The sequence below is a fragment of the Oncorhynchus gorbuscha genome, linkage group LG08, assembly GCF_021184085.1.
Source record: "Oncorhynchus gorbuscha isolate QuinsamMale2020 ecotype Even-year linkage group LG08, OgorEven_v1.0, whole genome shotgun sequence".
NCBI lineage: Eukaryota > Metazoa > Chordata > Actinopteri > Salmoniformes > Salmonidae > Oncorhynchus > Oncorhynchus gorbuscha.
In genome coordinates, this window is record NC_060180.1 from 60,412,755 (window position 1) to 60,440,376 (window position 27,622).

The 27,622-nt window shown below is 42.7% G+C and overlaps 1 protein-coding gene across 3 annotated transcripts in view; it reads right to left on the reverse strand.

Moving 5' to 3' along the window:
• Nucleotides 1-27,622, reverse strand: part of LOC124041929 (ephrin type-B receptor 1) — a 432,554-nt gene that overhangs the window by 18,808 nt on the left and 386,124 nt on the right. For 2 of the 3 annotated variants that reach the window (XR_006840006.1, XM_046360111.1), the window contains exons 9-12: nucleotides 22,320-22,384; nucleotides 7,811-7,999; nucleotides 6,636-6,883; nucleotides 3,588-3,803 (exon numbers count right to left, since the gene is read on the reverse strand). Coding sequence is in view for 2 of the 3 variants with exons in the window: in XM_046360111.1 (XP_046216067.1) it covers nucleotides 3,588-3,803; nucleotides 6,636-6,883; nucleotides 7,811-7,999; nucleotides 22,320-22,384 (718 nt within the window). In the remaining variant the exon portion in view is untranslated. The remainder of the gene's footprint in view (nucleotides 1-3,587; nucleotides 3,804-6,635; nucleotides 6,884-7,810; nucleotides 8,000-22,319; nucleotides 22,385-27,622) is intronic. The other variant, XM_046360112.1, reaches the window with a different exon arrangement.

Below are 27,622 nucleotides of genomic sequence, written 5' to 3' on the forward strand. Positions count from 1 at the left end.
TGGTGTTCTTCGGCTTGTAAGTCTCCCCTATTTCCCGCAAACATAGCGATGGTCACTATGGCCAAACAGTTCTATTTTTGTTTCATCAGACCAGAGGACATTTCTCCAGAAAGTATGATCTTTGTCCCCATGTGCAGTTGCAAACCATAGTCTGGCATTTTATGGCGGTTTTGGAGCAGTGGCTTCTTCCTTGCTGAGTGGCCTTCCGGTTATGTCAATATAGGACTCGTTTTACTGTGGATACAGATACTTTTGTACCTGTTTCCTCCAGCATCTTCACAAGGTCATTTGCTGTTGTTATGGGATAGATTTGCACTTTTATGCACCAAGGTACGTTCATCTCTCGGAGATAGAACGCATCTCCTTCCTGAGCGGTATGACGGCTGCGTGGTCTCATGGTGTTTATACTTGTATACGATTGTTTGTACAGATGAACATAGTACTTTCAGGCATTTGGAAATTGCTCCCAAGGATGAACCAGACTTGTGGAGGTCTACAATTGTTTTTCCTGAGGTCTTGGATGATTTATTTTGATTTTCCCAGGATGTCAAGCAAAGAGGCACTGAGTATGAAGGTAGGCCTTGAAATACATCCACAGGTACACCTCCAATTGACTCAAATTACATAAATTAGCCTATCAGAAGCTTCTAAAGCCATGACATCATTTTCTGGAATTTTCCAAGCTGTTTGACGGCAGCTTTAACTTAGTGTATGTAAACTTCCGACTTCAACTGTAGATAGATAGATCAATGTGGAGATAGAACTATAATAGTGCTAATAATATAGCTGTAGAAATAAGTAGAAAGAAAAAGATAAAGAAGGTAAACTTATGTCCATAGTGTGAGCTCCAACCCCAGGTTTAACACTTTGCAATTAACAGCATGTCCTCCAGCAACTTCCCCAGCACCTCTCTGGAGGCCAGGTAATTGGTCACCCCAAAATAGGAGGAACACATCACAAAGTAAGGACAGGAAAAATGAGGTGATTCATTTGCAGGAGGAGGAGGTAGATGGCGACAGTAATTCATGGGTCGTCGGCGGAATAACATTTTCCTTATTCCCTCGGCCTTCGCTCGCCGCGCTGGCCTCGCTCTGTGATTGCCTTGGTGTTCACCTCGTAACCGGCGGAGGGAGGTCAGCGATTGAAAGGAGCTGCCGTGGCATTGTGGAGGCTTGGCAGCATGCATAGCTTAATTAGAGGAATGCATGAGAGACCCAAGGACCCTGACTCTCTGCCAAACATCTCCACAACTTCTCCCCTTTGGATAGAGAACATTCCCAGAACGTTCCCCCAGGACAGTCAGGACCAAGCTAGTGCTCAGACACAGTAAGGTCAAGAGGAATGCTTGAAGAGACTGTTGTGTGACTCTGGTTTGCTTATGGGTGGAGTGCAAATAGCTGTTTATGTCTATGTGTTATGTGTCAGGCCTCTAATGTCATAGAGGTCCTATCTCAATGGGAATACCTGGGTTGGGTAAAGGTTAAGCACACAAACAGTTGCTGTGAAATCAATGTGGTATTTCACCATATCTTTTTTTGAAAGGAGTCCATAATAAAGCCAAAATCTATCTATATTTTGAATCCCTTTACAGTATGAAACCCTTGAGATGCATCATCTAATATTCAAGAAGTCTTGTACATGAAACAGGCAAACATCAAAAACATAATCTATAGTCCAATTCTAACCTTTAACCCCTTCTGAACCTCTGTAGCATCAACAAAATTAACAGCCGACAGAAGGTGATCTTGTATTTATTTATTCGTTGTTCAGGAAAAACACATTTAGCAGGGCTTAACCACAGTGGTCACAGAGACCCAGGTCGGTCTGCCTTCCTAGTGGCCAATTCACTTCCCAAACCCACCAACAGGAGGTCACGTCCCCTCTACAAAACCTGTCACACTTCCCGTTCACACCTGAGACTCAGACACATTCAAGCACGCACAAGCACAGTCACACACACACACACACACACACACACACACACACACACACACACACACACACACACACACACACACACACACACACACACACACACACACACACACACACACACACACACACACACACACACACACACACACACACACACACACACACACACACGTACGGTTGAGTTCTAATATAGTCATCTTCTGATGATGGAGCATCTGCTCTCTAAATAAAGGTAGACGTGGGTTTGTATTGTTGTTGTCTTGTCCTTGATTTCTCAAAGATCATCTCCAATGTTTCGATAGATAAGAACTAAATTTAGTCTCCTATATTTGTACTATCATGGTAGCTGATGTTTAGATGCCTTACCACCTTTATTTTTAGAACATCTTAGAGTTTTTAGTTGTAAATGACTCATACACATTGGAAATATATTTTATTTCCTCATGCACAGTGTGTGCATATACATTATTTGACAAAAGTTGCCCTCAGGCAGTTTCGTCAAAGCAGCGAGCCATTTCACGGTATCCTTTAAAACAACTGACCTCACGAAAGAACAGACTCTGATGTACTGCACCAGGCAGACTCACTGTATTCCCTCCAACTGTCAGGAGCAACCAAATAATAAACCATTACAAATAACTCATTAGCAGTCGTTTCAAATGAAAGTTAATGCAGGTCACACACACTCACACAGCAAGCCCTCATAACCTTGCACTGCATTCAGATACGAGAGTGTGAGTGGATGACATCCAAAAGAGTGTGTTGTGGATGACATCCAAAAGAGTGTGTTGTGGATGACATCCAAAAGAGTGTGTTGTGGATGACATCCAAAACAGAGCGGGGAGGAGATGGAGTCAGATACACCAGCCATAGTGTCTAATAATTATAAATATGTTCCTCTGTGGTGTTAATTAGGGGCCCAAGCCCTTCCATGATGCCCCAGGCATAATGCATGATGAACAGGGGAAGGGGGCAGGGCGACCAGGGCCAGTCCCTGAGGAGTGAGGAGGGACGCTGCGCTAGCTGTCAGTTTGAGGGGCTGAGATGCTCCTTGGTTTCCCGGCATCCCACGCATCCCAATGACAGAGGGGAGAGAGGAGTTCTTCCCCAGAGTCTCTGCATTAATGAAGATGTGACAGTCATAGTCCGTGACTAGTAGAAAGAGGGAGGAGAAGGAAGAGCGAAGGCTTGTGGAATGTAAAAGAGAATAGATCGAGGTAAGAAAGCGAGTGAGAAAGAGACAAGTGAGTGGTGAGGAAGAGTGAAAGGAAATGCATGAGAGATGGCCAGACAGAAGTGCTGTAGTTCTTCTGATGTACCAGTTACCTCTACTTTATTCAAGCAGTCCTAGACACACACAACTACACTCACAACAAAAGGGCCATGACTAAGTGTGTCTAAAAAGATACCAATGAATCACCTTCTTCCTCTATCATAATACGCCGAATGCCGGTATGTTGTTTGTTGACAACAATTGGAGGAGACACATCACAGTGGAGACACACTTCATAAACATCAATCCCAGAACCCTCCCTGTACTATGTCGCTGGTCTTCAGACAGACAATCTTGTTGCTATGAACCAACCTATCCATTTAAAAACATAAAGGTGAGAAAAACGTTTTTTTTTGGGGGTTCAGAGAGTAGGACTCACCAAAGAGCTGGTGTAGGAGGGGTCAGAGGTATCGTCCTGAAGGTAGCGCGAAAGTCCAAAGTCGGACACCTTGCAGACCAGGTTGCTGTTGACCAGGATGTTGCGGGCAGCCAGGTCTCTATGGACATAGTTCATCTCAGAGAGGTACTTCATGCCCGCCGAAATGCCCCTCATCATGCCCACCAGCTGGATTACAGTGAACTGACCGTCGTTTTGCTGCAGGAGACATGGGGAGAGGTAGAGGGGGATTATTAGCACCATGAAATTAAACTTGTCATCTACAGGCCTTTCTGCAGGCCTTTCAGTTGAGATGTCGACAGTAAACAAGCCATACTTCAATGAATTCTACACTATTTCAAAGTATTAGGCATGAAGATGTTCAGACCGGACACGGTTCTATTTGATTGCATGTTTCTACTTGATTGAAATGCAATTGATTTAAAAACCGCAACAACATGACACTAACACAAGCACATTTTGCATGCTATGCTACAGATGTTGTGTGAGGTGCCGTCACACCTACAGTACATACAATATTCCATACACACAGGGTGTGACAAACAGCCTAACCTGCTGCCTATCTATCTCTATGCGACTCACTTCTCCAACACAGCAAACTAGTTGTTTCTGAGTCTGTGATGGAATCGTCAAGCCTTTACACTTAAAGTGATTTGATCTTTAGATTTTTACTTTCACGCTGCACTCTTAGAAAAAAAGGTGCTATCTAGAACCTTAAATGGTTCTTCGGCTGTCCCCATAGGAGAACCCTTTAAATAACCCTTTTTGGTTCCAGGAAGGAACCCTTTTGGGTCCAATTTAGAACCCTTTCCTCAAATGCTTCTACATGGAACACAAAAGGGTTCTACCTGGAACCAAAAAAGGTTCTACCTGGAAGCAAAAAGGGTTCTACATGGAACACAAAAGGGTTCTACCTGGAACCAAAAAAGGTTCTACCTGGAAGCAAAAAGGGTTCTACATGGAACACAAAAGGGTTCTACCTGGAACCAAAAAAGGTTCTACATGGAAGCAAAAAGGGTTCTCCTATGGGGACAGCTGAAGAACCCTTTTGGAACCCTTTTCTCTAAGAGTGTATCACACTATCGACACAGTCCAAGACAGCCCTTGTATTGCATATCATTTCCTATTTTACATCAAAAGGAGGGGGATGGAATTCATTTTGATTCCCAAATTGTATTACTCATACACGATCCTATCAAAACGAGTGGTTAGAGGATGTTTCTAGTGAAAATTGCACATCGTACATCACTGTTGGTAACACTCACACATGGGGGAGCTCTCTCTCTCCCCCCAACCCCTTCCTAGTTCCTCCCTATGTCTCCAATACTCAGAGGAGCTTTGACACACACTAACAAATAAGAGGGTAGGGTAAGATCGATGGGAACATAAGACGGATGTGGCGGCTAGCAAAGCCAACTTCAAAGGGTCCCTTTAAACCCGCATTAGAACAAAGTAGAGTAGAAAACCAATCCATGAGATGGAGGGAGGGAAGGACGGAAGAAGGGAAGGAGAGAAAAAAACAAGGGTTGAATATTGATTAAGCTGTTCACTCGCTCGTTCCGTCCAAACTACAAAAGAGCGAGGGGATAGTCCATTAAGAGCTTGGGGCATGAGTGGAGAAATTAAATGAGGAAGACATAAGTTGGCTATTTCAGGAAGTCTTTGATGAGGGGAGGGTGGAATTGGGTTCAGTACATTTTCAAATTTACAATGACTGTGCTCTGTAAGCCTAAGCCCTGTTGCGGGCTGACAAATGTACATTACATTGCCCATATATCATCAGCTGTAACTCATAATGGTTGTATCAAGCCACAAACATGCTGCAATGAACCTGTGCAGTCTTAGTGTAACATACACTGAGTATGCCAAAAGTTGGGAACACCTTCCTAATATTGAGTTGCAAACTCCCCCTACACACACACACACACACACACACACACACACACACACACACACACACACACACACACACACACACACACACACACACACACACACACACACACACACACACACACACACACACACACACACACACACACACACACACACACACACACACACACACACACACACACACACACACACACACGGATGCTGGCCCATGTTGACACCAATGGGAAAGGAAAGCGGGATACCTAGTCAGTTGTACAACTGAATGCATTCAACTGAAATGTGTCTTACGCATTTAACCCAACACCTCTGAGGTGCGGGGGGCTGCCTTAATCGACATCCACGTCTTCGGCGCCCAGGGAATAGCAGGGTTAACTGCCTTGCTCAAGGGCAGAACATATTTTTCCCTTGTCAGCTCTGGGATTCGATCCAGCAACCTTTCGGTTATTGGCCCACAGTTGTGTCAAGATGGCTGGATGTCCTTTGGGTGGTGGACCATCCTTGATACACACGGGAAGGGAGACTGTTGAGTGTCAAAAACTCAGCATAGTTGCAGTTCATGACACAAACCAGTGCGCCTTGCATCTACTACCAAACCCCGTTTGTCTTGCCCATTCACCCTCTGAATGGCACACATTCAAAATCCATGTCTATATTGTATCAAGGCTTAAAAATCCTTGATTTAATCTGTCTCCTGATTGAAGTGGATTTACCAGGTGACATCAATAAGGGATCATAGCTTTCACCTGGATTCACCTGGTCAGTCTGTCATGGAAAGAGCAGGTGTTCTTAATGATTTGTAAACTCAGTGTATATCATCATACTGTATAATACATATTATGTCAACAGAAAAAACATGTAAATAAACTATTACCACAGTCCCATTTACTATAAGAAACTATACAAAATAGGTGGTAAGCAGTGTTTATAAATTATTAATAAGGCACAGTGGAGTGAACACCACCCATATTCCTGGGTCTATACTCATTAAGGGTTTTAGATTGGGAGTGCTGATCTAGGAGCAGTTTAGCCTTTTAAATCATGTTGAATAAGATTTCATGGGACAGGGGGACCAGCTGATCGTGGAGCAGCTCTCATAATCTAAGGCACTTGATACACACACGTTCTATAACTCACCCTCAGGAAGGAATCGAGGGCCCCGTTCTCCATAAACTCTGTGACGATCATGACTGGCCGACTCTTGGTGACCACGCCCTCCAGTCTGATGATGTTGGGGTGGTCGAACTGTCCCATGATTGACGCCTCGGACAGGAAGTCCCGCCTCTGCTTCTCCACGTATCCTGCCTTCAGGGTCTTGATGGCTACGTAGATCTCCCTCTTGCCTGGCAGCTTCAGACGCCCCTTGTACACCTCACCAAACTCACCTGGGGGAAGGGTAGTTGTGGTGTGTGGTTATAGGGCTGGATCAACAGTCTAGAGACATCAAGTCCATATTAGACCTTGAGATGTCGGTAAATATAAATTAATTTGATCGTGCTATTGCAATACTTCGAATCTGGCTCGAGAGGGACCAGGGACCCTATTTGACCAGGGACCCTATACAACATGTATGTTGGACCAGAGTTAACAAGCAGAAGATAGTTAGACCTTTGTGTTTTCAATAATCAAAAGTAATTGTCTCATTTGAGATCAACAGTGGGGCTATCTTGTTGAACAGCAGCTCAGAATCTGGAGAGGGCATTCATGAATGGAAACTACAAGAATAACAACACAACAAATTCACAGTAAATATCTACTATTTCCATTCCTTGATTACTCATCATCCTCTCGGCATCCTGCGGAGATCCCACACCACCGAATATACAAAAAAAAGGAAATCTGTAATTAGCAAACCCCCATTCCTCTATCCTTTCCTTCATCCCACTCCTCCATCTCCTCCCCCTATCCTTTCTCGTTTCCTCTCGCCTATCATGCAGTGTGTCTCAGCCAGACCACCAGAGGCTACTCCAGTTCTTGTCTCATTAGCATGCTGTTATTTAACTCTTTGTATGAATCAACACCAATGAGCATGTCCCCATACAGTCAAGAAGGTCTGGCATGGCCCATCGAGGGAGGGCATGTCCCCAGAGAGAGAGAGGAAGAGAGTTAGGAAGGGAGAGAGGGAGGGAGTTAGGAAGGGAGAGAGGGAGGGAGGGAGGTGGGAGAGAGAGAACGAAATAGAGACAGGGAGACAGACAAAGCAAAAAAGAGAAAGAGCTTGGTACAGGGACTGGAATGCTATAGGCTAAAGATATTTCTATAACCCACCAACCTGCCAACGCACAAAGAAACACACATCCATCCACATTTACCTGCGCCAATGACTTCTTCGATCTTGACGGTGGAGACGTCGATCTCCTTGGCGAACTCCCGGACGGCCTCGTTAGGGTCCTCATAAGTGAAGGGGTCGATGTAGATCTTCATCCCCGGAGAGCCTGAGAAGTGGGTCGGGCAGCCCATTGGGGAGGGGCAGTTAGACATGTCGGCTCTCAGGGAGAGCTCTAGAACCAATCAGAGTGGATATGAACAATCAGTGAGAGTACAGAATCTTTTGTGTTTTTGGTGGTGAAATGGGCTGTGGGTGGACATTGAATTCATATGTCCATGCAGTATGTATGTAACAGCATAGTGCAATGAAAAAGGTAGCTGTGCTGTAATACAACCTCTCATAAGATATCTATGCATTAGAATGATGCTTTCATCGGGGTTAGAAGTGGTTCAGGGAACAGAACTAACATACAGAAAATATTTTTTCAATGAAAGTGATCCATACTATTCCAGAACAGAACCATTATTTTAAAAGCATGGAAACCAGTTAATAACATTATTTTATGTTCAAGGCGCTACCATAGGCTACTGTACTGATGTTACCATAGGCTACTGTACTGATGTTACCATGGTTTACTGTACTGATGTTACCATAGGCTACTGTACTGATGTTACCATGGTTTACTGTACTGACGTTACCATAGTCTACTGTACTGTACTGATGTTACCATAGTCTACTGTACTGAGGTTACCATAGGCTACTGTACTGATGGCTACTGTACTGATGTTACCATGGTTTACTGTACTGACGTTACCATAGGCTACTGTACTGATGTTACCATAGGCTAAGCTCCTTAAGCTCCTTTCCTGAGGACGGCTCACCTCTCACAGTTCTGGGCGACTTTAACCTCCCCACGTCTACCTTTGACTCATTCCTCTCTGCCTCCTTCTTTCCACTCCTCTCCTCTTTTGACCTCACCCTCTCACCTTCCCCCCCTACTCACAAGGCAGGCAATACGCTCGACCTCATCTTTACTTGATGCTGTTCTTCCACTAACCTCATTGCAACTCCCCTCCAAGTCTCCGACCACTACCTTGTATCCTTTTCCCTCTCGCTCTCATCCAACACCTCCCACACTGCCCCTACTCGGATGGTATCGCGCCGTCCCAACCTTCGCTCTCTCTCCCCCGCTACTCTCTCCTCTTCCATCCTATCATCTCTTCCCTCCGCTCAAACCTTCTCCCACCTATCTCCTGATTCTGCCTCCTCAACCCTCCTCTCCTCCCTCTCTGCATCCCTTGACTCTCTATGTCCCCTATCCTCCAGGCCGGCTCGGTCCTCACCTCCCACTCCGTGGCTCGATGACTCATTGCGAGCTCACAGAACAGGGCTCCGGGCAGCCGAGCGGAAATGGAGGAAAACTCGCCTCCCTGCGGACCTGGCATCCTTTCACTCCCTCCTCTCTACATTTTCCTCCTCTGTCTCTGCTGCTAAAGCCACTTTCTACCACGCTAAATTCCAAGCATCTGCCTCTAACCCTAGGAAGCTCTTTGCCACCTTCTCCTCCCTCCTGAATCCTCCGCCCCTCCCCCTCCTCCCTCTCTGCAGATGACTTCGTCAACCATTTTGAAAAGAAGGTCGACGACATCCGATCCTCGTTTGCTAAGTCAAACGACACCGCTGGTTCTGCTCACACTGCCCTACCCTGTGCTCTGACCTCTTTCTCCCCTCTCTCTCCAGATGAAATCTCGCGTCTTGTGACGGCCGGCCGCCCAACAACCTGCCCGCTTGACCCTATCCCCTCCTCTCTTCTCCAGACCATTTCCGGAGACCTTCTCCCTTACCTCACCTCGCTCATCAACTCATCCCTGACCGCTGGCTACGTCCCTTCCGTCTTCAAGAGAGCGAGAGTTGCACCCCTTCTGAAAAAACCTACACTCAATCCCTCCGATGTCAACAATTACAGACCAGTATCCCTTCTTTCTTTTCTCTCCAAAACTCTTGAACGTGCCGTCCTTGGCCAGCTCTCCCGCTATCTCTCTCTGAATGACCTTCTTGATCCAAATACTGTACTGACGTTACCATAGTCTACTGTACTGACGTTACCATAGTCTATTGTACTGACGTTACCATAGTCTACTGTACTGACGTTACCATAGTCTACTGTACTGACATTACCATAGTCTACTGTACTGATGTTACCATAGTCTACTGTACTGACGTTACCATAGTCTACTGTACTGACATTACCATAGTCTACTGTACTGATGTTACCATAGTCTACTGTACTGACGTTACCATAGTCTACTGTACTGACGTTACAATAGTCTACTGTACTGATGTTACCATAGTCTACTGTACTGATGTTACCATAGTCTACTGTACTGATGTTACCATAGTCTACTGTACTGATGTTACCATAGTCTACTGTACTGATGTTACCATAGTCTACTGTACTGATGTTACCATAGTCTACTGTCCTGATGTTACCATAGTCTACTGTCCTGACGTTACCATAGTCTACTGTACTGATGTTACCATAGTCTACTGTACTGATGTTACCATAGTCTACTGTACTGATGTTACCATAGTCTACTGTCCTGACGTTACCATAGTCTACTGTACTGATGTTACCATAGTCTACTGTACTGATGTTACCATAGTCTACTGTCCTGACGTTACCATAGTCTACTATACTGATGTTACCATAGTCTACTGTACTGATGTTACCATAGTCTACTGTACTGACGTTACCATAGTCTACTGTACTGACGTTACCATAGTCTACTGTACTGACGTTACCATAGTCTACTGTACTGATGTTACCATAGTCTACTGTACTGATGTTACCATAGTCTACTGTACTGATGTTACCATAGGTTACTGTACTGATGTTACCATAGTCTACTGTACTGATGTTACCATAGGTTACTGTACTGACGTTACCATAGGTTACTGTACTGATGTTACCATAGTCTACTGTACTGATGTTACCATAGGTTACTGTACTGATGTTACCATAGTCTACTGTACTGATGTTACCATAGTCTACTGTACTGATGTTACCATAGGTTACTGTACTGACGTTACCATAGGTTACTGTACTGATGTTACCATCGTCTACTGTACTGATGTCACCATAGTCTACTGTACTGATGTTACCATAGTCTACTGTACTGATGTTACCATAGGTTACTGTACTGATGTTACCATAGTCTACTGTACTGACGTTACCATAGGTTACTGTACTGATGTTACCATAGGTTACTGTACTGACGTTACCATAGGTTACTGTACTGATGTTACCATAGGTTACTGTACTGATGTTACCATAGGTTACTGTACTGATGTTACCATAGTCTACTGTACTGATGTTACCATAGTCTACTGTACTGATGTTACCATAGGTTACTGTACTGACGTTACACTCATGATTCAGAAGATAGAGAGAAAGATTTTTAATTCGATAGAGAAGAATGGATCAACTTTTTCATTGCTAGTTAAGGATACTATAAACCTTGAAATTCACATTGGATTTATTAACTACAAAAAGGTAAGATACAGTATGTTTTCATCCTGGTGCCGCTCAGCACACACAAGCTTGTTAGCTAGCGGGCTCAAAAGACATTCAAAATTCCTCCATAGAAGTTGCCCCTCCTAGATATAATTCAAATAATTCAGATAATGCATGTCACAACAAGATGCCAGAGCTGCAAGCCTCCTTCTCAACCCTCTCCTGCTCTCTCTCCACCCGCATTATTTGACCCGAACCTTGTGCCAAAGGCTACTTTTGTCTGTCCATCATGCATGTAAACAACTAGCCTGCCTGCTCTGTCTGCTCTGATTGGTGAAGTCATTTAATGAGCAAAATGGAAACAACTGTTGATTTCACAAGTTAAAAAACTAACACAAAGGAACAATATAAACCGGAAAACATTTTTGGTTTGAACCGGTTCAGAACTTCATTTTGCTGGTCGGAAGAAAAAAATAGTTTTTCTGATTGGAAAAAATAATTTTGGTTCCAACCCCTGGTTTCCAGGACTCTGTCTTTGGGTGTAGGCAAACAAGCAAGCCTGTGTGAATGGATTTGAATTATAGTAATGTACACAAGTCTATTAGGGCTCCTGTTTTCTCCCAGGAACAAGCACTCCTCCACAGCAGACACTAATAAAATAGTGTTTTGATGAATCCGTTTTATCCAACAGTACACATCGAGAGCCATGAGAAAGAGAGAGAGAGACAGAATAAGAGAGACGGAGAAACAGAAAGAGCTTTTTTCTTTCCTCTCTCACTTCCTTCCTCTCTGCCCTGTGATCGCAGAGGAACCAATTTCCCCACCATCTCTCCCCATAGATGCTCATAAACTGATAAAACCGCCTCGCTAACCAACGGCTCTCAGCGCCAGCGACAGATAGGTGAGTACAGTTCACTGTCTGGGGATGTCTGGGAATGGAGAAACACTTGTTTCTGAGGCAGATGAGATGGCTTGTGGGTAGTCAAAATCATATTCAACACATGAATTGACAATATAAAATATACGCCTAAAATCGCAACCTATCCACTATGTAATGCACTAAATTTGACTAGAGCCACAAATTCTCTCAATGACATTGATTAGCACTCTCAGACTGGTTTTGCAATATGGCACCAGGGTTGACATAAGCCCATCGTCTCCTCATGAACCTCATTCATCTACATGACATGCAGCACCTAGGCTGAGCAGAGTCAAGTGGTGGAGGGCTGAGAAGGGGATAGGAAGGATAGGATCTCTATTCAAGGAGAGGATCAAGGTACCTTGTACCTTACATATAGTTCATGAATGAAAGCTCAGACTGGCTAGCACACTAATTACCTTGAAGTCTGTCTCTGTGGATGTAATTGCTGATTATAGACTCCATGGAGACTGGATTACAGATAATCCATGAGAGGGTTTGGAGTTCTACATTATATAATGGCATTATGGACGTGTGTGCATGCGTGTGACTGAAACGCAGCTCAGGAATCTCAAGCCTGGGAACATAGGCACACACACACACACACACACACACACACACACACACACACACACACACACACACACACACACACACACACACACACACACACACACACACACACACACACACACACACACACACACACACACACACACACACACACACACACACACACACACACACACACAAACGTGCATCCCATTGCCTTTTTCCATATTCCACAGACCCATGCCCACTTTCATGTATAATTTAAATAGCAAACAGTTTATCAGTTGTTTGTGCGGGCCAAAGCACATCCAAACCACCGGGTCTATTTTTACCCTGCTTTAAAACAACAAAGTCCATTGGGTGAGGGAAAGAGGGGGTGGAGAGAGAGAGAAAGATCCCCTATAACCAATATCTCATGGCACAGATTTGGTCCTGAAGTATACACACCTAAACTAATCTACTGTATAGATCCATGATGTGCGCATATACACTCATACACGCTACAGGCAAGACATATAAATTAATATTCTCCTCAGTGCAAGTTAAGTTAATTAGCCAGCGTTTGATGTGAGAAAATAATTTATCAGACACTCACTGCAACTTATTAAGGCAGAAATCAGAGAGAGAAAAATACAAACATTCTGCAATCTGCAAATCTTAAGGGATTAACACGCCGCTGGCCTGGATCGTAAATTAAAATCTAAATCCAGCAAGCAATTAGATTCTTAGTGAAATATATGGAAGTTTGTTGAAGAATCTGTCTTTTCCGGGTTGTTTTTCCAATGACAGACATTTCTGTCAGAAGAGTCTGGGCCGTTGTCACTAGAGGTCGTCTGATTATGATCTTTCAACGCCGATACCGATACCGATTATTGGAGGACCCAAAAAAAAAGCTGATACCGATTCATCGGACAATTTTTTAAATGTATTTGTAATATTGGCAATTACAACAATACTGAATTAACACTTATTTTAACTTAATATAATACATCAATAAAATCAATTTAGCCTCAAATAAATAATGAAATATGTTAATGTTATTTGGTTTAAATAATGCAAAAACAAAGTGTTGGAGAAGAAAGTAAAAGTGCAATGTGTGCCATGTAAAAAGGCTAACGTTTCAGTTCCTTGCTCAGAACATGAGAACATATGAAAGCTGGTGGTTCCTTTTAACATGAGTCTTCAATATTCCCAGGTAAGAAGTTTTACATTGTTGTTATTATAGGAATTATAGAACTATTTCTCTCTAGACCATTTGTATTTAATATACCTTTGACTATTGGATGTTCTTATAGGCACTTTAGCATTGCCAGTGTAACAGTATAGCTTCCATCCCTCTCCTCACCCCTACCTGGGCTCGAACCAGGAACACATCGACAACAGCCACCCTCGAAGCATCATTACCCATCCATCGCTCCACAAAAGCCGCGACCCTTGCAGTGCAAGGGGAACAACTACTCCAAGTCTCAGAGCGAGTGACGTCACCGATTGAAATGCTATTAGTGCGCACCCCGCTAACTAGCTAGCCATTTCACATCGGTTACACAAGCCAAATCTCGGGAGTTGATAGGCTTGAAGTCATAAACAGCTCAATGCTTGAAGCATTGCGAAGAGCTGTTTGAATGAATGCGTATGAGCCTGCTGCTGCCTACCATCGCTCAGTCAGACTGCTCTATCAAATATCAAATTATAGACTTAATTATAACATAATAACACACAGAAATACGAGCCTTTGGTCATTAATATGGTCGGATCTGGAAAATACAATTTCGAAAACAAACTTTCAGTGAAATACGGAAACCGTTACATATTTTATCTAACGGGTGGCATCCCTAATTCTAAATATTGCTGTTACATTGTACAACCTTCAATGTTATGTCATAATTATGTACAATTCTGGCAAATTAATTACGGTCTTTGTTAGGAATAAATGGACTTCACACAGTTCGCAACGAGCCAGGTGGCCCAAATTGCTGCATGTACCCTGACTGCTTGCACGGCACGCAAGAGAAGTGACACAATTTCCCTAATTATAAGAAATTAATGTTACCAGGCAATATTAACTAAATATGCAGGTTTAAAAATATATACTTGCGTATTGATTTTAAAGAAAGGCATTGATATTTATGGTTAGGTTTGGTGCAACGACAGTGCTAAATCATCATCCGTTTGGTGAAGTAGGCTGTGATTCGATGAGAAATTAACAGGCACCACATTGATTATATGCAACGCAGGACACGCTAGATAAACTAGTAGTATCATCAACCATGTGTAGTTAACTAGTGATTATGTGAAGATTGATTGTTTTTTATAAGTTTAATGCTAGCTAGCAACTTACCTTTGCTTCTTGCTGCCCTTGCATAACAGGTAGTCAGCCTGCCACGCAGGCTCCTCGTGGAGTGCAATGTAAGGCAGGTGGTTAGAGCGTTGGACTAGTAACCGCAAGGTTGCAAAAACGAATCCCTGAGCTGACAAGGTAAAAATCCGTTGTTCTGCCCCTGAACAAGGCAGTTAACCCACCGTTCCTAGGCTGTCATTGAAAATAAGAAAATGTTCTTAACTGACTTGCCTAGTTAAATAAAAGTGTAAATATATATATATATTTAATATAAGGTATATATATATATATATATATATACGATTGCCATCTGTACAGTATATCTATATATTTTTTTGTTAAACGGCAAAATCGGTGTCCAAAAATACAGATTTCCGATTATTATGTGTGTGCGCGCGTGTGTGTGCGTGTGTGTGTGCATGTGGCTGACATATGGACATTTCTGGATACATGTTGTATGTGGGCATTTACTAAATATGTATTGTGTGGGAGTGTGTGAATGTCCGTGAACGCGTGTTGATAAACGGTGACAGATGCTTGTGGTGTGTGTGTGCCTGCGTGCGTGCATGCATGTGTACATGGTCCTGCACATGTGTACATGTTCCTGCATAGGCCTACATATATGGTGGCAAGCGGATGTGTGTAGATCCATTAGTGTGTGTGTGTGTGTGTGTGTGTGTGTGTGTGTGTGTGTGTGTGTGTGTGTGTGTGTGTGTGTGTGTGTGTGTGTGTGTGTGTGTGTGTGTGTGTGTGTGTGTGTGTGTGTGTGTGTGTGTGTGTGTGTGTGTGTGTGTGTGTGTGTGTGTGTGTGTGTGTGTGTGTGATGTTTATGGATGGCTGTTGATGTGCTTGTGACTATTTTCATGTCATCTGACCATAGCACTGGATACAATCTAAGTGTCAATGCCGTTTGGCAAACTCCAGGCAGTGCTATGGTCAGATGACATGAAAATAGACCTCATTAGCCACACACACCAGTGGTGGGTTTGGTGTCAAAAAATAGAATCATATGCAGAAAAGTACCTTGTGCCTACTGTCAAATATGGTGATGGATCTTTGATGTTATGGGGCTATTTTGCTTCTACTGGTCCTGGGGCCCTTGATATGTTCAACGGCATCATGAACTTGACCAAGCAGCAGGACATTTTAGCCAAAAACCTGGTTACCTCTGCAGGAGGCTGAAACTTCCAGCAAGACAATGAACCCTAACACATCAAAATCCACAAATAAGTGGTTAATTGACCACAAAATCAACATTTTGCAATGGCCATCTCAGTCTCCAAACTCCATTGAAAACCTGTGGTGAGAAATTAGAGAACAACCGTTAATCGGCCGAGTTGATATATCTGGCCGGTTATTGGACCTTCTCTATCGGCTTTGCTGATATTCCCTTTACATAGCATAAATGCTGCTATGCCAGCCACCCCTCACCGCCTGGCCATGAGCACTGCACAATGCTGAGGAATGCATAGCTGGGAAAATCAGCAGCAAGCAGCAAGCAGCAAGCTAGCTCATTCTCCAGCAGAAAGGTGCAGATTGAGAAATGGATGAATTGACACAGTGACCAAAATCAAACTCCTGTAGCAAATATTATTTTAGTTAATTCCCTAATAATAAGGCTTGTGTCGACGTGCCAGGATATGTATGAAATAAGAAAGCTAGCTAGCTATGTGATCTGTTAGCAAAGATTACAATAATTAGCTAATCTTTTCATCTGTGATGTTAGCTAGCTAGCTATATTAGCTACTATGCTAGCTAGCTGGCTAGATAAACATGGTGATAAGATATCAGATAGGAGCTAATAGCCAATTTAGCTAGCTAACATTAGCTGGTTATCATTTGAACATGCACAATTTTTAGCAATTAAAAATCAACTTGCGTTGTAACGTTAGCTATTTACTGGTGTGCCAATCTGACCAGCTGCAATCATATGCGTAAATTGACAGTTGATAGATTAGATGATTGTCCTAATAGGGAAAGAAGTAAGTGTTTTAAAATGGCCAAATAAAGTTTGGCAATAGGTTTATCTACCTAAGAATCATCCAGCATGTTTATGGACCATGTAACCTGTAGATCAGCGTGCGTGTTTGTACGTTCTCACTTAAACTATGGGCAGATTAAACTCTTAGACATAATGTGCATCGTTGTTTCATATTTTTTCCTACCCTCACTCTCCTTGTTAGATATGAGGGGCAGCAGGTAGCCTAGAGATTAAGAGCATTGGGCCAGTAACCGAAAGGTTGTTGGTTCAAATCCCAGTGCTGGTAAGACTGAAAAATCTGCCGATCTGCCCTTGCGTGATCTGCCCAACTGATCCTGGGCGTGGATGTTGATTAAGGCAGCCCCCCTCACCTCTCTGATTCAGAGGGGTTTGGTTAAATGCAGAAGACACATTTCAATTGAATGCATTCAGTTGTGTAACTGACTTGTCAATTTCCTTTTATTATGCACATTTATGTCTTGGTAGCCAATGTCAACGCCATTGAGTGAGTTTTCATACTAGCAGTAAACTGCAGCAAGTGATATGAGCGATGGAGAGAGATGTGAAAGGGAGTGGAGTTACAGCCTCGCTCTATCCAATCATAGCAGTAAGATCAAGTTGCAACCTGCCATTTCTTGACAGATAGCTGAACTCGCCAATAGAACTGTTTCTAATTTTGTTATGCATCCTGACAGCTGAAAAAATACTTATTTCATAAGCATCCGTGATCACAAATCATGACGTTACGTTGGACCCATTTGCATTGAATATATGTTATTTTATATTTACAAACCAACAGCAGTACCTATAGGAGGTCCTTCCATACAAGCGTGACATGCTGGAGTGATGATTATGCAAATATTGTTGGTCATTGGGTTACTTTAATAATTCCACTTTAAGAATGTTTACATATCTCACATTACTCATCTCATATACTGTATAATGTATCCTTCACCCTCTATTCTTTACTATGTATTGCATCTTAGCCGCACTGTCACTGCTCATCCATATATTTTATACTTATATATTCTCATCCCATTCCTTTACTAGATTGTGTGTATTAGGTTTTGTACTGGAATTTGTTAGATATTAGGTTTTGTAGTGGAATTTGTTAGATATTAGGTTTTGTTGTGGAATTGTTAGATATTACCTGTTAGATACTGCTGCACTGTTGGATCTAGAAGCATAAGCATTTCATTACACTCGCAACTGCTAACCATGTGTATGTGACATTTGATTTGATTTGATTAGGTCCCAAATGGAAGGCAAAACGATTGCCATCTGTACAGTAGCACCATAGTCTCGAAACAAGCTCAATAACTCAATGCAGGCACACACTCCTATTGAATATGCATTCACCTGTATTGTGTGTAGGCCTATACCATCTTAATTTACTCAGTTAATGAAGAGATTTAAATAAAATGTTACGTAGTTAGATTGGTAAAAACAGTCATTCATTGTTTGATTTTAAAATTGACGCATTAACGCATACATGACTCCGGGATATTTTGTCATAACATTTTTAAAATGTAATGATATTGAATATTGACCTAAAATATCATCCATCAGCCTCCTCGGCCCCAACAAATCCATATCGGTCATTCTCTATTTTGAATTGTAGAGGACAGTCCATAAGCACGGACAAAGGATATCACGGATCTGGAACGACTATGTGTTCTCCAGTCTCATAAAACATTTTAGAAAAAGGCCCAGTGTTGTTATCCTTGCAAGAGGCGGGAGCAAGGGGCAGCAAGGGGCGGGAGTATTGAAAACAGAGGTGCCAATTTTGACACCTACCTTTTTGAGAATTTGTTTTATTACTTGTTAAACAAAATCTATTTCTCTGACCAATTTTGTTGGTATAAAATATACTTTTCTAATTTTTGGAACATACAATACAGCTCGGTATTTGAATTATTTATTTAATAGCATTTTTGGGTAATTTTTATCAAGCGTGCCAATCATTTCAGTAAAATCTCTGAACTACCCCTTTATAGTTTTAGGTATTGCATGTTCATTTCCCATTCAGTGCACCACTCATCACAGTTTGTGACTCCATTACCAACAGCCAGGGTGAAAAAAAACACTCCTTAAGCATTTCAACCAAGAAGAATCAATGTGGAGTTGTTTCTTCCAAAGTGGGTAGTTTTCTACCAATGAGTAGTAATTATAAAACTGTCTGTCAAATCCTGAAGAGAAAAGATCGGACATAATCTATTCCTGAGCATTATTATTAGTTAGCGGGTGAGAGTGGAGGGGGAAAACACAAGCTGAATAGGAACACTTATCACTGTTTTTCCCTCGCCTTCAAATTGCTTGATGATAAACGCTGTTGCCGTCTCTCTAACATCTTCTTATTTTATTTCTCCACTTATGTTAATGGCTTTAAATCTCCATAAGATAGCCTCTGATACAATCAACTGTGAATGCCAACTCTTCTGAGGGTTTGACCGGGGAAGAAATGGCACACCGCATGTACAAGGCAAGCAGGTACAAGCTCCGCAAACCCAATAGAGATGCAAAAGACAATATAGACTCAAACTTGAATTGATGTTCGACAACTCAGACTCACGACTTACAGTATGTGGCAAGGACTACCAGAGAATACAAAGGAAAATCCACCTGTGTGGTGCCCACCAAAGCCTCCATCCCAAACCAGCTGAAAACATTCTATGCTTTCTTTGAGGCAGACAATATGGAGCCGTCCAGGAAGGCTCTCGCTGCTCCGGGCGACCAGGTGCTTTCGCTCTCCAAGGCTGATGTGAGGAAAAATCTCAAAAGAGTGAAAACTCACAAAGCAGCCAGCCCAGATGGCATCCCTGGCCGCGTCCTCAGAGTGTGTGCTGACCAGCTGGCAGTCATTTTCTCTGACATCTTCAACCGGTCCCTGTCCCTGTACCAGGCTGTAGTCCCCGCTTCAAAGAGACAACCATCGGCCCACTGCCCAAGAAAAACAAGGTGACATGCCCAAATGACTATCGCCCGTCGCACTCACCCCGGTCATCATGAAATGCTTGGCGAGGCTGGTCATGGCCCACATCAGGGCCAGCATGCCAGGCACACTGGATCACTCTAATTTTCCTACCGTTCCAACAGATCTACAGAAGATGACATTTCCAGAGCTATTCACACAGTCGAAAACACATCTGGAGAAGAGGAACACCTATGTGAGAATGCTGTTAATTGACTACAGTTTAGCCTTCAACACTATTGCTTCCTCCAAGCTTGTCACCAAGCTCAGAGCCCTGGGTCTGGAAACCACCCTCTGCAACTGGAATCCTGGAGTTCTTGATGGGCAGATCACAGGCTGTGAGGTTTGACTCTTAATGTTGACACTACCCATCGCGGTAGCGGGATAGTTGTCATCAGCAACCGCTGAATAGCATAGCGCCACAGTCAAATAATATTTAAAAATATTCATATTCATGAAATCACAAGTGCAATATAGGAAACACAGCTTAGCCTTTTGTTTTAATCCATCTGTCGTCTCAGATTTTGAAATTATGCTTTACAGAGAAAGCAATCCAAGCGTTTGTGTAAGTTTATCGATAGCACAACATAACATTATGTACACTAAGCATTAAGTAGCTAGGTCACGAAAATCAGAAAAGCAATCAAAAAAATGGTTTACCATTGATGATCTTCAGATGTTTTCACTCACGAGACTCCCAGTTACACAACAAAATTTCCTTTTGTTCCATAAAGATTATTTTTATACCCAAAATACCGACGTTTGTTTGTTCAGAAATCCACAGGAAAGAGCGGTCACAACAACGCAGACGTATATTCCAAATAATATCCATAATGTCCACAGAAACATGTCAAACGTTTTCTATAATCAATCCTCATGTTGTTTTTAAAATATATATTCGATAATATATCAACAGAGTGTGTAGGTCTTTCAATAACAGAGGGAGGAACAATGGCGGCTTTACTCAGTTGCGCAAACCTCACCTATCCACTTACGCAATGTTATCCGTCACGCTCATTCTTCAAAACAAAAGCCCGAAACTATGTCTAAAGACTGTTGACACCTTAGGGAAGCCATAGAAAAAGGAATCTGGTTGATATCCCTTTAAATGGAGGATAAGCATGCATAGGAACAGAGAGGTTTCAAAATAAGAGGCACTTCCTAATTGGATTTTCCTCAGGCTTTCGCCTGCAATATCAGTTCTGATATACTCACAGACAATATTTTTACAGTTTTGGAAACTTTAGAGTGTTTGCTATGCCAATCTGACAATTATATGCATATTCTAGTTTCTGGGGCTGAGAACGTTTTTTTAGCCAAAAATGAAAATACTGCCCCCTACACGCAAAAAGGTTAACACAGGGTCCCCCATAGGGTGTGTCTTCAGCCCTCTGCTGTACCCCCTGTTCTCCCACGACTGCATGGCTTTGCATGACATCAACTCGCCGACGATACCAATGTTTTAGGCCTGATAACCAACAGCGCCGAGTCAGCCTATAGGGAGGAGGAAAGTGAACTGGTATTGTGGTGCCAGGACAAGAGCCTCTCCCTCAACTTCAGCAAAACAAAGGAGTTTGCTTGCCTTGCTTTAGGCAACTTTACAGTGTCAGTCAATGGCCAAAGAGTGATAGGACCCTGGCTCAATCATGGTTAGCTTACACAGCCCTGAGAGATGAGAGTCAGTCAATGTTACTTAGAGCAGGAAAGGGATGACTTTTGCCCTCTACGTCGGATCAGGAAGGGGTGTATTTTCCCTCAATGCTAGAACAGGTTGTTTTTAGTACTCAGCATGATAGAACTGTGTGTGGTTCAATCACGGTTACAACTCTGAGAGGTGAGTGTCAAGCAATGTCATTTAGAAAGTGTAAAGGGATGTTTTAGCCCTCAATGTTCAATCAGAAGGGGTGTTTTTTTTCCTCTATAGTAAAACGCAAAGGACATGGAAGGGTTGGTTTTGCCCTTAATGTGGCCTGTGTTTGTGATCGAACCAGGCTGAGTGTCAATCAAGGGTGTCAGTCAAGGTCATTTAGAATGTTGAGGGACTGTTTTGCCCTAAATGATAGTACATGATGGACAATTGATATGTGTTTTGTCCTATTTAACTAGGCAAGTCAGTTAAGAACAAATTCTTATTTACAATGGCGGCCAAACCCTAACACTGGGCTAGTTGTACGCAGCCCAATGGGACTCCCATAGGGTGGCGTACATGGCCAGTTGTGATACAGCCTGGAATCTAACCAGGGTCTGTAGTATATGGTGCTGTGGTAGTGAACTTACCTCTTCCTGTGCTGTAATGCTGTAACTTGTCGCTGTACACCGCTTCCTTGGCGTACGCCCGTTTCCTGATCACAAATCAGAGAGAGAGAAAGAAAAGTTGTATTTTGTGGAAAAAAAAAAAAAACATAAAAACAACTTTAGGATGAAAGGAGGAGTCAGGAGGAATCATTAAATCTGTCTCGGAGTCTCACTAACCGAGGCCTGAAAGCGACCGGTCTGAAACTGAATCGGTGGCTTAGGGTTAGAGTTAGCTGCAGCGACAAATGAAGTGTAATGAGAATGAGCTGTTTTTTAATTAGAGATGTGATACCATCTCTGTAGCTTTTCATCTGTCTTCCTAACCCTCTCCTCTGCTCCTACAGTCATCAAACACCCTGTCGTGTCTGATAGGGTGCTGTGCTACTAACTGGTAGCATATGGCACGGCTGCAAATTCTAAATTCAACTTAAAGGTTTCTGAAGAGAGAGGGGGTGGGGGAAAGTAGCATGGTGCTGTCACACGCTTTTGAGAATAAAATTGGTTTGAGTCAGTTAACTCAGGTCAACTCAGCGTGAACACTTTGGTCCACATGTGAAATGGACGATTCATAGAGAAACTCATAGTACAGATGTGGAACAGTTACAGAGCCTTCACAAAGTATTCACACCCCTTTACATATTCCACATTTTGAATTCAAAATGGATTACATTTAGAAAGGTTTGAACATTTATTGAAAATGAAATACAGAAATATTTAATTTATGTAAGTAGTCACACCCCTGAGTCAAAAAATGTTAGAATCACCTTTGGCAGCGATTACAGCTGTGAGTCTTTCTGGGTATATCTCTTAAGAGCTTTGTACACCTGGATTGTACAATATTTGCAAATTATACTTTAAAAAAAAAATATTCAAGCTCTGTCAAATTGGTTGTTGATTATTGCTAGACAGCCATTATCAAGTCTTGCCAATTATTTTCAAGCCGATTTAAGCCAAAACTGTAACTAGACCACTCAGGAACCATCAAAGTCATCTTGGTGACCAACTCCAGTGTATATTTGGCCTTGTGTTTTAGGTTATTGTCCTGCTGAAAGGGGGATTTGTCTCTGAGTGTCTGTTGGAAACAAGACTGAACCAGGTTTTCCACTAGGATTATGCCTGTGCATAACTCTATTCCGTTTCTTTTTATCCCAAAAATCTCCCTTGTCCCTGCCAATGACAAGCATACCCATAACATGATGCAGCCACCACCATGCTTTTAAAAAATGTATTTAACCTTTATTTAACTAGGCAAGTCAGTTAAAAATGACGGCCTACACCGGCCAAACCTGGACGACACTGGGCCAATTGTGCACTGCCCTATGGGACTGCCAATCACGGCCAGTTGTGATACAGCCTGGATTCGAACCAGAGAGTCTGTAGTGATGCCTCTAGCACTGAAATGCTCCGAAATGAGGAGTGGTACTCAGTGATGTGTTGTGTTGGATTTTCCGCATACCTAGTGCTTTGTATTCAGGACATAACATACATTTTTGTTCAGTTTTCCTTTAGTGCCTTTTTGCAAACTGGATGCATTAGGTAGACCGTCATTGTTGCAAACTGGATGCATTAGGTAGGCCGTCATTGTTGCAAACTGGATGCATTAGGTAGGTCGTCAATGTTGCCAACTGTAATGCATTAGGTAGGCCGTCATTGTTGCAAACTGGATGCATTAGGTAGGTCGTCAATGTTGCCAACTGTAATGCATTAGGTAGGCCGTCAATGTTGCCAACTGTAATGCATTAGGTAGGCTGTCAATGTTGCAAGCTGGATGCATTAGGTAGGCCCTCATTGTTGCAAGCTGGATGCATTAGGTAGGCCGTCATTGTTGCCAACTGTAATGCATTAGTTAGGCCCTCATTGTTGCCAACTGTAATGCATTAGGTAGGCCCTCATTGTTGCCAACTGTAATGCATTAGGTAGGCCCTCATTGTTGCCAACTGTAATGCATTAGGTAGGCCCTCATTGTTGCCAACTGTAATGCATTAGGTAGGCCCTCATTGTTGCCAACTGTAATGCATTAGTTAGGCCCTCATTGTTGCCAACTGTAATGCATTAGGTAGGCCCTCATTGTTGCCAACTGTAATGCATTATGTAGGCCCTCATTGTTGCCAACTGTAATGCATTGGGTAGGCCCTCATTGTTGCCAACTGTAATGCATTAGGTAGGCCCTCATTGTTGCAAGCTGGATGCATTAGGTTGGCCCTCATTGTTGCCAACTGTAATGCATTAGGTAGGCCCTCATTGTTGCCAACTGTAATGCATTAGGTAGGCCCTCATTGTTGCCAACTGTAATGCATTAGGTAGGCCCTCATTGTTGCCAACTGTAATGCATTAGGTAGGCCCTCATTGTTGCAAGCTGGATGCATTAGGTTGGCCCTCATTGTTGCCAACTGTAATGCATTAGGTAGGCCCTCATTGTTGCCAACTGTAATGCATTAGGTAGGCCCTCATTGTTGCAAGCTGGATGCATTAGGTTGGCCCTCATTGTTGCCAACTGTAATGCATTAGGTTGGCCCTCATTGTTGCCAACTGTAATGCATTAGGTAGGCCCGAATTGTTGCCAACTGTAATGCATTAGGTAGGCCTCATTGTTGCCAACTGTATTAGGTGGCATTGTTGCCAGGTAATGCATTAGGTAGGCCCTCATTGTTGCCAACTGTAATGCATTAGGTAGGCCCTCATTGTTGCCAACTGTAATGCATTAGGTAGGCCCTCATTGTTGCCAACTGTAATGCATTAGGTAGGCCCTCATTGTTGCCAACTGTAATGCATTAGGTAGGCCCTCATTGTTGCCAACTGTAATGCATTAGGTAGGCCCTCATTGTTGCCAACTGTAATGCATTAGGTAGGCCCTCATTGTTGCCAACTGTAATGCATTAGGTCATTGTTGCCAACTGTAATGCATTGGGTAGGCCCTCATTGTTGCCAACTGTAATGCATTGGGTAGGCCCTCATTGTTGCCAACTGTAATGCATTGGGTAGGCCCTCATTGTTGCCAACTGTAATGCATTGGGTAGGCCCTCATTGTTGCCAACTGTAATGCATTGTTGCCAACTGTAATGCATTAGGTAGGCCCTCATTGTTGCCAACTGTAATGCATTGGGTAGGCCCTGTTGCCAACTGTAATGCATTGGGTAGGCCCTCATTGTTGCCAACTGTAATTGGGTAGGCATTGTTGCCAACTGTAATGCATTGGGTAGGCCTCATTGTTGCCAACTGTAATGCATTAGGTAGGCCCTCATTGTTGCCAACTGTAATGCATTAGGTAGGCCCTCATTGTTGCCAACTGTAATGCATTAGGTAGGCCCTCATTGTTGCCAACTGTAATGCATTAGGTAGGCCCTCATTGTTGCCAACTGTAATGCATTGGGTAGGCCCTCATTGTTGCCAACTGTAATGCATTAGGTAGGCCCTCATTGTTGCCAACTGTAATGCATTAGGTAGGCCCTCATTGTTGCCAACTGTAATGCATTAGGTAGGCCCTCATTGTTGCCAACTGTAATGCATTAGGTAGGCCCTCATTGTTGCCAACTGTAATGCATTAGGTAGGCCGTAATTGTTGCAAACTGGATGCATGTTTTTGGAATGCCGTCATTGTAAATACGAATTTGTTCTTACAGTTTTTTACAATCGCTTACAAGCGTTTACTTATACTTGAGATACTTTTTCTAAACTCATAACACACCTATGTCACTCAATTAGCCAAACAGTACATTTTCTGCTCAAAACCACATTTTGTTAATTCAATACCAACTCTACATTTCAAAATGCAAAAAGACTTTCTCTACATACACTAACTCGATCAAAACACTGCAAACCCAACTCAATATCTAATCATTCAGTCAAAACACTAGCACATGTTTTCTATCCAAGAGGAACATATACAGTAGTCAATCATAGCACAATGACTTTCAAAATACTAACAGTTGATGTCATTACAAAAACTACATTACTTGTCATGTTTCAGTTCTACCTGCATCAATAGACAATATGAAATCCATTGTTTTTTGTAATTCAGATTCCGTTTACTGTAAACCACTCTACATTTTTTGGTTGAGTGTCGAATGTGTGCATTTTTGGCAACATACTATCTAAAAGTGAATGAGTCATCTTTACTTTATAGAATGTACAGTAGGAAAAAATAGAAAGTGACAGAATTGCTGCAGTAAAAGCTTTATTAGCAACATGAAATTGCTGCCAGTGTTCAACAACACATCCAACATACATGACCTTTGGTTCAACAACACATCCAACATACATGACCTTTGGTTCAACAACACATCCAACATACATGACCTTTGGTTCAACAACACATCCAACATACATGACCTTTGGTTCAACAACACATCCAACATACATGACCTTTGGTTCAACAACACATCCAACATACATGGCCTTTGGTTCAACAACACATCCAACATACATGGCCTTTGGTTCAACAACACATCCAACATACATGGCCTTTGGTTCAACAACACATCCAACATACATGGCCTTTGGTTCAACAACACCTCCAACATACATGGCCTTTGGTTCAACAACACATCCAACATACATGACCTTTGGTTCAACAACACATCCAACATACATGACCTTTGGTTCAACAACACATCCAACATACATGGCCTTTGGTTCAACAACACATCCAACATACATGGCCTTTGGTTCAACAACACACACAATCCAACATACATGGCCTTTGGTTCAACAACACATCCAACATACATGGCCTTTGGTTCAACAACACATCCAACATACATGGCCTTTGGTTCAACAACACCTCCAACATACATGGCCTTTGGTTCAACAACACATCCAACATACATGACCTTTGGTTCAACAACACCTCCAACATACATGACCTTTGGTTCAACAACACATCCAACATACATGGCCTTTGGTTCAACAACACCTCCAACATACATGACCTTTGGTTCAACAACACATCCAACATACATGGCCTTTGGTTCAACAACACATCCAACATACATGGCCTTTGGTTCAACAACACCTCCAACATACATGGCCTTTGGTTCAACAACACATCCAACATACATGGCCTTTGGTTCAACAACACATCCAACATACATGACCTTTGGTTCAACAACACATCCAACATACATGGCCTTTGGTTCAACAACACATCCAACATACATGACCTTTGGTTCAACAACACATCCAACACACATGGCCTTTGGTTCAACAACACATCCAACATACATGGCCTTTGGTTCAACAACACATCCAACATACATGGCCTTTGGTTCAACAACACATCCAACATA